Source organism: Topomyia yanbarensis, chromosome 2 (assembly GCF_030247195.1).
Source record: "Topomyia yanbarensis strain Yona2022 chromosome 2, ASM3024719v1, whole genome shotgun sequence".
Taxonomy (NCBI): Eukaryota; Metazoa; Arthropoda; class Insecta; order Diptera; family Culicidae; genus Topomyia; species Topomyia yanbarensis.
The window spans coordinates 431,707,217-431,720,489 of record NC_080671.1 but is presented as its reverse complement, the minus strand read 5'-3'; the positions used below and the strand labels follow the sequence as shown (position 1 = coordinate 431,720,489).

At 39.4% G+C, this 13,273-nt stretch overlaps 1 protein-coding gene across 2 annotated transcripts; it reads left to right on the top strand.

Moving 5' to 3' along the window:
* The first annotated feature begins 2,760 nt into the window (after window positions 1-2,760).
* Window positions 2,761-6,481, top strand: LOC131685446 (zinc finger protein 239-like). Of its 2 annotated transcripts, XM_058969163.1 has the most exons (3): window positions 2,761-2,941; window positions 2,997-3,494; window positions 3,553-6,481. In XM_058969163.1, the coding sequence occupies exons 2-3, from the start codon at window positions 3,348-3,350 to the stop codon at window positions 4,543-4,545; spliced, it is 1,140 nt and encodes a 379-aa protein (XP_058825146.1). In that variant the 5' UTR covers window positions 2,761-2,941; window positions 2,997-3,347; the 3' UTR covers window positions 4,546-6,481. The 2 variants fall into 2 exon arrangements, with proteins under 2 accessions (XP_058825146.1, XP_058825145.1); XM_058969162.1 differs by having other exon boundaries at window positions 2,761-3,494.
* The last annotated feature ends 6,792 nt before the right edge of the window (window positions 6,482-13,273 follow it).

The following is a 13,273-nucleotide window of genomic DNA, read 5'->3' as shown; positions in this document are numbered from 1 at the left end:
TTTTAGTTTATATTAACAAACCATTGGCTGGAAGTGGTTAAAACCAACGAATGGCATGTTGTTTTAGAATAACTAAGCTTTCCAAATATCATTTAATTTATTATACTTTCTAAATTCAACTTCGAAAATAAGTCGCATGAACAGAAGAAAATAATTTCTTTTATTTTGATGCTTACGACATTTTTACTAGGTACCTATGTGCAGTGGGAACAACATAGAATGAAATGAATCTTGCGTCGTTTTTGCATGGCGCCTATGAACAGTTGCAGAGGTTTTGAAATGTTTCACGCATAGGTCCTTCCCAGTGAGCAAATTTTCTGGCAGAGACCGCTCTGCTAGATTTCTGTAAGTCTTGGTTTGGCAGCCCTGTCAGATTTCTGCGCGCATCCTGTCGGGTTAGTTGAGCTAGGGCGAACTCGGTTTCGCTCGCGTTTTCTGGCAAATTTCGCCAGGAACCGAGCAAAACCCTGGCATAACTCGGACATAAACTGTGCAAAGATGCTGGCAATTCCTACCTGGTAAAATTTTGCACGAATCGAGCAAAACATCTGACAAAGATGTGGCAGGAAGCGTGCAGAGATCTTGGTCGTACATTTCTGGCTCGATTCTAGATAAAAGTGAGCAGCATCGGTTGGTGTAACCGCTTCTGTCAGAAACGGTTGTTGCATTTGAGCGAATTCGTTGCCAGAATTCTCGCACAAATCGCGCAAAACGCTCGCAGAAACTCTGCCAGCATCAGTTTCGCTTTGCTCAACTTTTGCTAACTCTCTGCTTGCCACGCTGACCGGGTTTCAATTTAAAAGGTCTCAAGTGCAAAATTTCAAAATATGATCATGAAAACTTTGCGACTTTTTATATAATGCTTGTTATTTTGATAAATACTGGGTATAATGAATCCTGGTTTTCGATATTCGTTAGCTATGTTGTAATCACATGCTGTGCTGCAAAGAACTCAGTTTGTTTACATTTGTCACTACGGACCATTTGAATCGGCACTCTTGAAATATTAACGTCGCCCAGTAAAGTTCAGCCGAATATGAGCTGGAATTCTGGCTGGTTCCAGTTCGAATACGGGCTCCAGTGACACAACAGATTCTAACTAGAATCGGTTGTGTCACTGGAGCCGGAATACGAGCTGGAACCAGCCAGAATTCCGGTTCATTTCCGGCTGAGCTTAACTGGGTGGTAACACCCGGTCAAACCATTCGGAATTCTGAATGGAGTCAGTATAGATTCCAACTCAAATACAACAACCGATTGAGTCGGAATCGGTTGTTGCATTTGAGCTGGAATCCATACTGACTCCATTCAGAAATCCGAACCGGTTTTGGAATGAGTTTAACTGCCCTCTAAGACCCAGTTAAACTCATTCCGGAACCGGTTCGGATTTCTGAATGGAGTCATTATCCTTCTAAGAACGGTTGGTTTCAAAATCGTCCAATGAAGGACGTTCGTTGGACCAATTTGGACAACGTCCAAATAACCGTTCAACAAACGTCCATCGTTTGACCCGTGTTGAACGATTTTGAAACAATTTTTTGGACGTCTCAGTGGGTGGGCATTAGGGACCGTCCATAAATGACGTAGCATTTTTTGAGTGATTTTTAACACCCCCCTCCCCCATCGTAGCATTTCGTCACAAACCTCTAAGTACCCCCCCTAGTAATTACGTAGCTTGACGGTAACTCTCCCCCCCCCCCCTTGTCCCGTAAAATAAAAAAAATAAAAAACGATGTTAGTTTTTCCCCTTAAAAAAAGCTACGTAGCATGCACATAACCCCCTACCCCCTCTGTCATCACACATGATCACAAAATACAAAACTCCCCCCTCCCCCATATAATGCTAAGTCATTTATGGATAATCCCTTAGGCTGTACACGCCGATGAAGTCGACTAGTAAGTCGACATAAATTGACTTTTCCCGGTCAGCGTGGCAAGCAAAAAGTTAGCAAAAGTCCCAGTGAGCAAATTTTCTGGCAGAGACCGCTCTGCTAGATTTCTGTAAGTCTTGGTTTGGCAGCCCTGTCAGATTTCTGCGCGTATCCTGTCGGGTTAGTTGAGCTAGGGCGAACTCGGTTTCGCTCGCTAGATCGAACTCGTGTGCAGCATCGGTTGGTTTAATCTGCTTCTGTCAGGGCTGCCAAACCAAGACTTACAGAAATCTAGCAGCGCGATCTCGACCAGAATTTTTTTTTTATTTTTAAATTTTCTCAAATTATGTTTTTTTTCCAGAGACGAACTACAAAAAGCTTCGTCACTGAGTCGCTTGTCAATATTTTTGCATAGAAGAGTTACAGAATGTTACTGAAATGATACATTATAATGAACAAAAGTTTTGATCATTTCGTTTCACCAAAATTTCTGAAAAATCGCAAAAGTATTTTTTTTTTCGCTGAAACCTTTACTCTCCCCTTAACAAACATTATCATCATTTTGATAGCAGCGCAGCCCTATGTGTCGTTTTGTCGTTAGAAAACGAATACACTTTTCTATGACTCATTTATAAAGTACAATCTGTAACTGTATTAGTGTGTTGTTTTCCTCCACCTGTTAAAATGTTCTGATATAGGTAGAGAAAAACAAATCGACAATTGACTTATTTGACGTCTAGGACACCAACACAGTTGCAATGTGTATAGACAACATACATATAAAGCTATGTTTTCAATTCGCCATCTGATTTAACCTCATTTGGCAAAAAAACTACCCGATTTAACCTCAATCTCGCACTAACACAACTCCACATAGATTAGTCAATACCCTTTCGGTCGGATTATTTGCAAGATGGATCCCTACCAACCGGTATTGTACGTCTCCGGAATAAGTTTCACAGTGACACAGAGCATTCAAACACCATCTTAAATAATTTAGGCAGCCTATTTCAAACGTTTAAATTGACTGATTTTTTCATATCACAGCTGGAGGAAAACAAACCTCTCAGGTAGTGTGAGTTAAATGATTTGCATAGAACTTTATACGTAGATGATACATTACAGCGTTGTGGAAAATAATAAAGATAGCAAAAGCAAGTAGACTTTTCTACGGCTCATGTACTTACAAGTCGCATGACACAAATACTACATCACTAGCCGGTGGAAAATAATAAACAAAGACGGCAAAAGCAAATGGGATTGTTTTCAACCAAGAAACTACATTGTGTTCGTGAGGCCAGTCGACAAGAACTCAATATTGAAAGGCTTTGGCCTGATCTACGATTAACAGTCGTGACAGTGTTGTAGCTAGAGTTAATAATATTTAAAAAATATTGATATTGTGAGTTTGTATAATATTGTGTGATGGTTATAAGTGATTCTTAACTAAAATAAAGTCCAGTAATCATATCCATTATGACGGAATTAGCTACCCGGACATTAATGCCGGGGGCCTGCCGATGTTGTTTGTTAGAGCAAAGCGAAATGTATTGTATCCTTGATACATTGGAGGAATTCGAAAGTACAATTTATGACTTAATCACCGATTGCATCGGAATAAAGGTAATCTATGATTATATGATTTCAATGAGTAGTATTTTTTACAATCTTAATATTATAGATCACAGGAGATGACTGTTTTTCAAGAAGCATCTGTAACATTTGTTTTAATGATCTGTCTACTGCCGTACGTTTTCGTCAGCGCTGCCTGGAAACCGAAAATATACTGCAAAACTCACAAATCGATATTGAAAAACCGCAAGTGAAGGAATTAAGTGAAGAAATTTTGAGCTCGCAAGAAGAAATTGTTTTGGAAGAAAAGTCCCAATCAATAAATTCGGATGTTACGTCTAACCTGTACAAGGAGGGCAGTTCAACTGATCAACGCGATTCCCAAAGTAGCGAAACTGAATTATCATCACCGCCGAAGAAGAAAAAAATATCAAAACGTCGCAGTGGTGGAAATACATATAAATGTAACATTTGCGACAAAGTGTTCATGAAAGCCAGTTATCTTAAAAAACATCTTCGGATCCACTCCGGCGAACGCCCCTTCAAATGCAACGTTTGCCCCAAAGCGTTCGTGACCAGCGACACCCTCAAGAATCATGAGCGTGTTCATACCAATAATAGACCACATGAGTGTGATATGTGTGGCAAACGGTTTATAAGTAACAGTCATCTAAAGCAACATAAGCATTTTCATACCGGCGAACGACCCTATCGGTGCGACATTTGCGGAAAGGAGTATACAACAAGTATTCAACTTAGCTATCATCGAGTTAATCACACTGGGGGCCATAAATTTGAATGTGACCTTTGTAACCGATCTTTTGTCATACGGAGCCAACTCAAAAAGCACATGCGGAAGCACACGGGTGAGAAACCGTATCAATGTGATATTTGCGGAGTAAAAGTCAAAGATAAATATACCCTGAAATGTCACATACGTACCCATACCGGGCCACAGCAATGCGACATATGTGGGAAAAAGCTCCCCAATAGTAACCAATTTAGGCTCCATCAAAAGACGCACGCAGAAGAAGCGATAAGCATCGAACAGGAAGTTCCATCATTTACAAAGCATAACGTTTCCGTTTCAAAAATCTGCTGAGGGAACATTCATAAATCATGTAAGACAACAATTGGCCAAAATTAACCTTCCTTGTCCCAAAATTATTTCGAAACGAATTATTTTTTTCTTTAGTAATATGCTAGCTGACTCCCCTCCATCTTATATCACAAAATGTCTCAACCCTCCCAAACTCCGCCTCCTAAAAGCGTGATTTATGAAGGGTCACTCAGCTATGGATGTGTCGATCGAGATAGTGTTTTTACAAAACTTCGACTTTTTTTCAAATTGAAGTAACGCTTGTGAAGTAACAGAACAATCTGACCTATAATAACTTATGTCGTTTTTGCTTGAAGCGAAACTGAGTCAGTTTCAAACCCTAACTGCAGTCAAAAAGTATGAACTGACAGTGGTTGGGGTTAAAACCTGACTCAGTTTCGGAGTCCAGCAAAAACGCCATTAGCAAAAGTGCGAATACGATTTGTAAACAAACTTTTGTTTTGCTAATTTCTTCTAATTTGCTTTCATTTCAAAGCAGAAAACATTTGAAATTGCTTCTACGAAGGGTGAAAATGTGGTTTTGCGTGTATTTATTATGAAATTTCACTCTTCAGCTTACGAAAATCTCTAGCCCTTTTGAAGAAATAATATTGAATTAGCTTTTCCATGAGACGTTTGTTCGACAATCCATTGTTTATTAATTTTTTATTAATCATATTCGTTTGAAGTACCGAACCGACAATTTTGTCGGACTATAGGATCAATAGGAATAAACTAGAAAATAGTAAATTATGATCAGCAAAACGGCTATCAATGGAATGGCTAGCTTTTAATTTTAATATTTAACATTATTTAAAAAAATGTATATGTATCTCCACAAAATTGGTAGAAAGGTATCCAGCTTTTCACATGCCATTGTCCTATTCGTAGTATGTTAGGAGCCCTTATTCTGACAGTAGATCCTTAATGCCATCCGCCCAGTAAGAAGAAACCGTCCTACGTGAGACTAATGCATGAGATGTTTGTTAAACAAACTCCAAACGTTCCTAACAGGGCGTTGCTGTCATGCTGGCGTAAACAACCATTGTGAGAACGGGACTGCTAGAAAATTACGAACAAGATAAAATTGACCATGGCACGTGCATAACTGGATAAAATTGATTTCCTTAAGGGAATGGCCTACTTTGAAAGTTCGAAAATATTTTAATGTAGAATACATTTAAGGTTTCAATATAGGGGTCCCGTTTCAAAATATCGGCCGCGGCGCCGCGTCAGATTTTGAACGTTAATAACTTTTATCATACTTAACAGAATGATTTGATTTTTAGGGCAATTTGTTGCAAATATGTTCCTCTATGCTGTATTAAAATTTGAAGTATGTATAACATGTACTAATAACAAAAAAAATGTGTTTTGAAAAATCTTTCGAAAACGACTCGGAAAAGTGAAAATTTTCAGCCCATCCCGCACAGAGCCGTCGTTATGGTAGACCAACCGAACAATAAAATAATGAAAAATTTATATATAGGTCCACTATATGTTTGTTCGTATGGTTATTCGCATTGGGTTGCTTGACGAGAGCACTTGGTGGGGGAAAGACGGCATATTCCTTTGGTTAGGCCATTAGAAGCCGGACGGAAAGGAAAGGCTCATGCACGGCACGAGAACGAGGGAGAAAGCGATAGTAGTGCATATTAGCGCGATTATATAAATATCTGTCGGTCGGTTTTTCTCATCATTCGTATTCGTTCAAGCACTAGCAAGCAGCCAGTCCACCGAAGAAAAGCAGTCGGCGATGACGACGGCGGAAAAAGTGCCCCAGCTACTGGTGACTCATCGGAACTGTCGCCCTGCAAGAATTTCGCCCCAACTAAAGGGCAACAGAGTAGGCTATCGTTCCAGCGTCTGGGTCGTGAGATTGTGCAGGACTGCAAAGTCGAGCTACGCTTACAAAGCTCAGTCGTAATGATGCCCCGAGAAGCCAACGATGCCTACTTGGTCGGTTTGTTCGAGAATGCAAAATAGTGCTTTCTAGCTCACCGTGTCCGCGGGGAGTGCGTCTGAATTATGCTCCCGCAATAAAACAATAAACGGTTCTTTACAGGACCAATTAATTGTGTTCTAATAAGAGTTAAACTGAAATTTACATTTTATGGTGTATAACAAATAATTTTCAGAAAGCAATATAAGAAATACGATGTGTGGAAAGAAAGAAAGAGAATTTAAATTATCTTCTCTCGCTCGTTTTCGTGCACTGCTTTTCCATTCCTTTCTGTTGCTACTACCATCATAACTAAAACGAATGTGCGTGTTCCCCCACCATCTCATGACCAGTGTTGCCACAATTGCATGTCGCTATTACAATTTGAATTATTTTATTGATCCTCTCTAGTATTGATAAAATATAGAACGTGCAAAGTACACTAGTCGCATGCTTTTATTCGAACTTTTTGGCAGCCTCCGTTGATTAACTGCATAAATCGATTTGTTTGTGCAGCTCCTTGCTAGTAGCAAACTAAATAGCCTTTATCAACGCTAACAAATAACACGAAAGAATTTAAATTTGTGAAAATCTTTTCCTTCCTTCTTTTCAAATCTGCAACATTCTTTGAAAATATTGTTTGAATGTTGTTATTGAAAAACTGAACATGCAAGTTTGCTAGCACTGGCCACTAGATTGAAGGCGATGGAAAGACAGAATATTCGTTTTGGTTATGCTAGTATTGGTAGCCGAATGGAAAGGAAAGGCGCAGGAATGGCACGAAAACGAGCGAGAGAGAAATAGTAGTGCTTTCTCGTATATGAATATTGGTCGTTCGGTTTTTCTCATCATTCGTATTCGTTCAAGCACTAGCAAGCAGCCAGTCCACCGAAGGAAAGCAGGTGGCAATAGCGACGGACGGAAAAAGTGCCCCAGCTACTGGTGACTCATCGGAACTGTCGCCCTGCAAGAATTTCGCCCCAACTAAAGGGCAACAGAGTAGGCTATCGTTCCAGCGTCTGGGTCGTGAGATTGTGCAGGACTGCAAAGTCAAGCTACGCTTACAAAGCTCAGTCGTAATGATGCCCCGAGAAGCCAACGATGCCTACTTGGTCGGTTTGTTCGAGAATGCAAAATAGTGCTTTCTAGCTCACCGTGTCCGCGGGGAGTGCGTCTGAATTATGCTCCCGCAATAAAACAATAAACGGTTCTTTACAGGACCAATTAATTGTGTTCTAATAAGAGTTCAACTGAAATTTACATTTTATGGTGTATAACAAATAATTTTCAGAAAGCAATATAAGAAATACGATGTGTGGAAAGAAAGAAAGAGAATTTAAATTATCTTCTCTCGCTCGTTTTCGTGCACTGCTTTTCCATTCCTTTCTGCTGCTACTACCATCATAACTAAAACGAATGTGCGTGTTCCCCCACCATCTCATGACCAGTGTTGCCACAATTGCATGTCGCTATTACAATTTGAATTATTTTATTGATCCTCTCTAGTATTGATAAAATATAGAACGTGCAAAGTACGCTAGTCGCATGCTTTTATTCGAACTTTTTGGCAGCCTCCGTTGATTAACTGCATAAATCGATTTGTTTGTGCAGCTCCTTGCTAGTAGCAAACTAAATAGCCTTTATCAGCGCTAACAAATAACACGAAAGAATTTAAATTTGTGAAAATCTTTTCCTTCCTTCTTTTCAAATCTGCAACATTCTTTGAAAATATTGTTTGAATGTTGTTATTGAAAAACTGAACATGAGAGTTTGCTAGCACTGGCCACTAGATTGAAGGCGATGGAAAGACAGAATATTCGTTTTGGTTATGCTAGTATTGGTAGCCGAACGGAAAGGAAAGGCGCAGGAATGGCACGAAAACGAGCGAGAGAGCGATAGTAGTGCTTTCTCGTATATGAATATTGGTCGTTCGGTTTTTCTCATCATTCGTATTCGTTCAAGCACTAGCAAGCAGCCAGTCCACCGAAGGAAAGCAGTTGGCAATAGCGACGGACGGAAAAAGTGCCCCAGCTACTGGTGACTCATCGGAACTGTCGCCCTGCAAGAATTTCGCCCCAACTAAAGGGCAACAGAGTAGGCTATCGTTCCAGCGTCTGGGTCGTGAGATTGTGCAGGACTGCAAAGTCAAGCTACGCTTACAAAGCTCAGTCGTAATGATGCCCCGAGAAGCCAACGATGCCTACTTGGTCGGTTTGTTCGAGAATGCAAAATAGTGCTTTCTAGCTCACCGTGTCCGCGGGGAGTGCGTCTGAATTATGCTCCCGCAATAAAACAATAAACGGTTCTTTACAGGACCAATTAATTGTGTTCTAATAAGAGTTAAACTGAAATTTACATTTTATGGTGTATAACAAATAATTTTCAGAAAGCAATATAAGAAATACGATGTGTGGAAAGAAAGAAAGAGAATTTAAATTATCTTCTCTCGCTCGTTTTCGTGCACTGCTTTTCCATTCCTTTCTGTTGCTACTACCATCATAACTAAAACGAATGTGCGTGTTCCCCCACCATCTCATGACCAGTGTTGCCACAATTGCATGTCGCTATTACAATTTGAATTATTTTATTGATCCTCTCTAGTATTGATAAAATATAGAACGTGCAAAGTACACTAGTCGCATGCTTTTATTCGAACTTTTTGGCAGCCTCCGTTGATTAACTGCATAAATCGATTTGTTTGTGCAGCTCCTTGCTAGTAGCAAACTAAATAGCCTTTATCAACGCTAACAAATAACACGAAAGAATTTAAATTTGTGAAAATCTTTTCCTTCCTTCTTTTCAAATCTGCAACATTCTTTGAAAATATTGTTTGAATGTTGTTATTGAAAAACTGAACATGCAAGTTTGCTAGCACTGGCCACTAGATTGAAGGCGATGGAAAGACAGAATATTCGTTTTGGTTATGCTAGTATTGGTAGCCGAACGGAAAGGAAAGGCACAGGAATGGCACGAAAACGAGCGGGAGAGCGATAGTAGTGCTTTCTCGTGTTTTCATATATGAATATTGGTCGGTCGGTTTTTCTCATCATTCGTATTCGTTCAAGCACTAGCAAGCAGCCAGTCCAGGTCCACCGGAGGAAAGCAGTTGGCGATGATGACGGTCCGCAAAAGTGCCCCAGCTACTGGTGGCCCATCGCAACCAACTACCGATCAGGAACTGTCGCCATGCTAGTATTTCGCCCCAACTAAAGGGCAACGGAGCAACTAATCCGCTGGCTAACATTCCAGCGTCTGGTTCGTAAGGTTGTGTATTACTTCAAAGTCGAGCTACGCTTACAAAACTCAGCCGTAATGAAGCCACTGATGCCTACTTGGTCGGTTTGTGGGAGTGGGCGTAAATTACAATAAAAGCAACGGTTCTTTTCAGGACCAATCAATTGTGTTCTAGTGAGAGTTAAACTGAAACTTTTATTTTAAGGTGTGTAGCAAATTTTCAACAAGCAACATAATACGTTGGGTGGAAAGAAGTAGCTTGCACACGCAACAAAAATTTAAATTATCCTCTCGCTCGCTTCGTGCACTGCTTTTCCATTCCTTTCTACTGTTATTATCAGTATTACCAAAACGAATGTGTTGCTGCATGTGTTTAAGAGAAACGTTGAAGTCGCATGCTTCTATTCAAGCTTTTTGGCAGCCCCCGCGAACTAACTGCATTAAATGATTTTTTGTGCAGCTCCGTGCTAGTAGCAAACAAAATGGCCCTACCAGTGTCTGATTCGTGAGATTGTGCAGGATTTCAAAGTCGAGCTAAGCTTATAAAGTTCAGCCGTAATGGTACCCGAAGAAGCCAGTCTTGTCGTTTTGTTCGAGGCTACAAAACAGTTCGCCAGGCACGTAACTATCATGCCAAAAATATCCAACGATCCAGCGCATCACCATCAACACCAACGCCGATACCAAAGGTTCTTTTCAGAACCACCATTATTACCATAGAGAATTATTTGAAAATTTCCCATTCAAACGTGATTCTGTTGAATATTATTAGATTTAAATTAACGTCTCGAATTGAAATCACGACGCTCCGGTTATGTGACAGACATTACCCACCCATCTTTTTTATTGTGACCACGACACCCCATTTCAATATTTCTGAATGAACAGAAGGTCGAGTTTGGAAAGTTTGTAACTTTCATTGTACTTAACCAAATTACACAATGTTCGCACTAATGATTCAGAAATATGATCAGGAATCTTCTGTTAGATTTGTAAGTATGTATAATTTACATGAATAAAGAAAAATTGATTTTCAGGAATCAATTATTATCTGTTCTTCCATTGGCCAGTACTACGCGACTTCCTCATGCTAACAATTAATTTCATCGTTAGCCATCTCCCTCACCAAGGCCAACAACGCCAACAAAACCGGTCCTTTTCAGGACCACCATCATTTTTGTAAAGAATAATTTGAAATATTCCTCGCCCAAATCAGCTTTTGTCCGAAAATCCTAATGAGTATCAACATATTTGAAGAACGTGTTCCTTATGTATTCTACATCTCTCCGGTTATGTCGCAGACATTACCCACCCATCTTTTTGTATTACTTGAATCGATAGATTACCTTCAAAGGTTAGCTCAAAGTGCTTTGGTAGATACCTATTTAGTTAAAATAAAAACAAATAAGCGCTGAGTGGACTCGTGAGCGCTCGCACTACCGTTTTGCTTCCCGAATAGAAATGTGTAATTTTCAATAAAGTCTAATGTTATGCTACAATACAAAAGCAATAAACTAATGAGGTCCACAGCAAATTATAAAATAAAGTCGACTTTTACGGTTAAAAGTAAAATAATGTGTGATTATGTCTCTTAACTTAAAATAAATCCACAGAGAACAGAATCCATGATCGAACAAATTTATTATTAAAACGTGTGTAAAGATTTAAATTAATATACGATAAAACCAACGGGTGCTATTATATGCTCTCTTACATAGGTGGTCTTGGCCAAAGAGAATAGGGAAAGAGACGAAGAGTGAAAATCAGTCAAAACGGCAACACTCCCTTTACGATGATTTTAACACTAGAATTTTGGCAACCGCTGCCACAGGCAGCACTTTAAATGACTCCTATTATATTTTGAAAACAAACCGTACGTCGATCGTTGGATTTGTTTATCAAAAGATGTGCATTTCGAAACAAAGAGATGAAATAATTCTAACGCTTGTTTTTACTCATACATATACTCTAGAATGCACCTTACAATCACGATTGAACTAAATTCTGATGAAAACTCAAAATTCGTTTTTGATAGATGTACAATCAATATAATAATATCAATACAATACAATGTACAATACTTATCTCCTCGAACTCAGGAATAAGTAATGTTTACACTCAGGTTTTTTTACGCGGGGGATACAGGCCGCGTAAATGAAAACCGCGTAAATTTCAAAATCCGCGTAAATGAAAACCGCGTAAATTTCAAAATCCGCGTAAATGTCAAAATCCGCGTAAATGAAGACCACTTAAATTTAAGAATCCGCGTTAAAGGGAACCTCGTTGATGGATACCGCGTTAATTCCAAAATCCGCGTAAATGAAAACCGCGTAAATTTCAAAAACCGCGTAAATGAAAACCGCGTAAATTTTAAAACCCGCGTAAAAAACCGCGTAAAAAATACCGCGCAAAAAATCGCGTAAAAAAATTGAGTGCATTTACGTTGCACGATTGGTCTGCTCAATAAGGTATTTTTGGCTTCACACTATTCGTCTCTTTCCCTATTCTCTTTGGTCTTGGCAACACCGTTTGTAGATGACACATTTTACTGTGACATTTAGAGAGACGGGCTTGTAGTTGTCAAAGAGAATAGTGAAAGAGACGAAGAGTGAAAATCAGTCAAAACGGCAACACTCCCTTTATGATGATTTCAACACTAGAATTTTGGCAACCGCTTCTACAGGCAGCACTTTAAATGACTCCTATTATATTTTGAAAACAAACCGTATGTCGATCGATGGATTTGTTTATCAAACGATGTGCATTTCGAAACAAAGAGATGAAATAATTCTAAAGCTTATTTTTACTCATACATATACTCTAGAATGCACCTTACAATCACGATTGAACTAAATTCTGACGAAAATTCAAATTTCTTTTTTGATAGAAGTTCAATACTTATCTCCTCCAACTCAGGCATGAGTAATGTTTATTTACATTGCACGATTGGTCTGCTCAATAAGGTATTTTTGGCTTCACACTATTCGTCTCTTTCCCTATTCTCTTTGGTAGTTGTGATATATTTCATGTGCTGTATTGCAACCGAGAGTGTAGATATCAAGATGGAGAGAAAGGTGGGAACATTTGCCACTTTTGAGTGTATTAGTTTTATGCTTGCAAAATTAAGCATGGCGGCCGGGGCCCTTGAAGTAAACATGTACATCCGAGCGAGCATCCGGATTCTTTGGCGAACGGAGAAAAGTTAAAAAAGGCCGAGCTTCACCGCGGATCTACCGATTAGAACACTTAGGGACACTTTTTACCTTAAAAAAAAACGATTAAATTAACTATGGCCGAACCGAAACAAAACTGATGGCAACAGAAAGGCCCACTATGTCATTTGTTTGTGCTTTTCTTCTTCATATCCTCTTGTTTTTTCGGCTTCGTCAAAGAAAAATGACAACCTCACTCACACACAGAAAAAAATGTGCACACCTGTTCCGTCTTGCTAGATATAAGGTTGCCCAGATATTCTTGCACGGATTAATGTGTTTGTACCTCCTCGCGCTCTACACACTTAAATAATTTGCTGTCCTTATTTCACTGCTGGAAAAG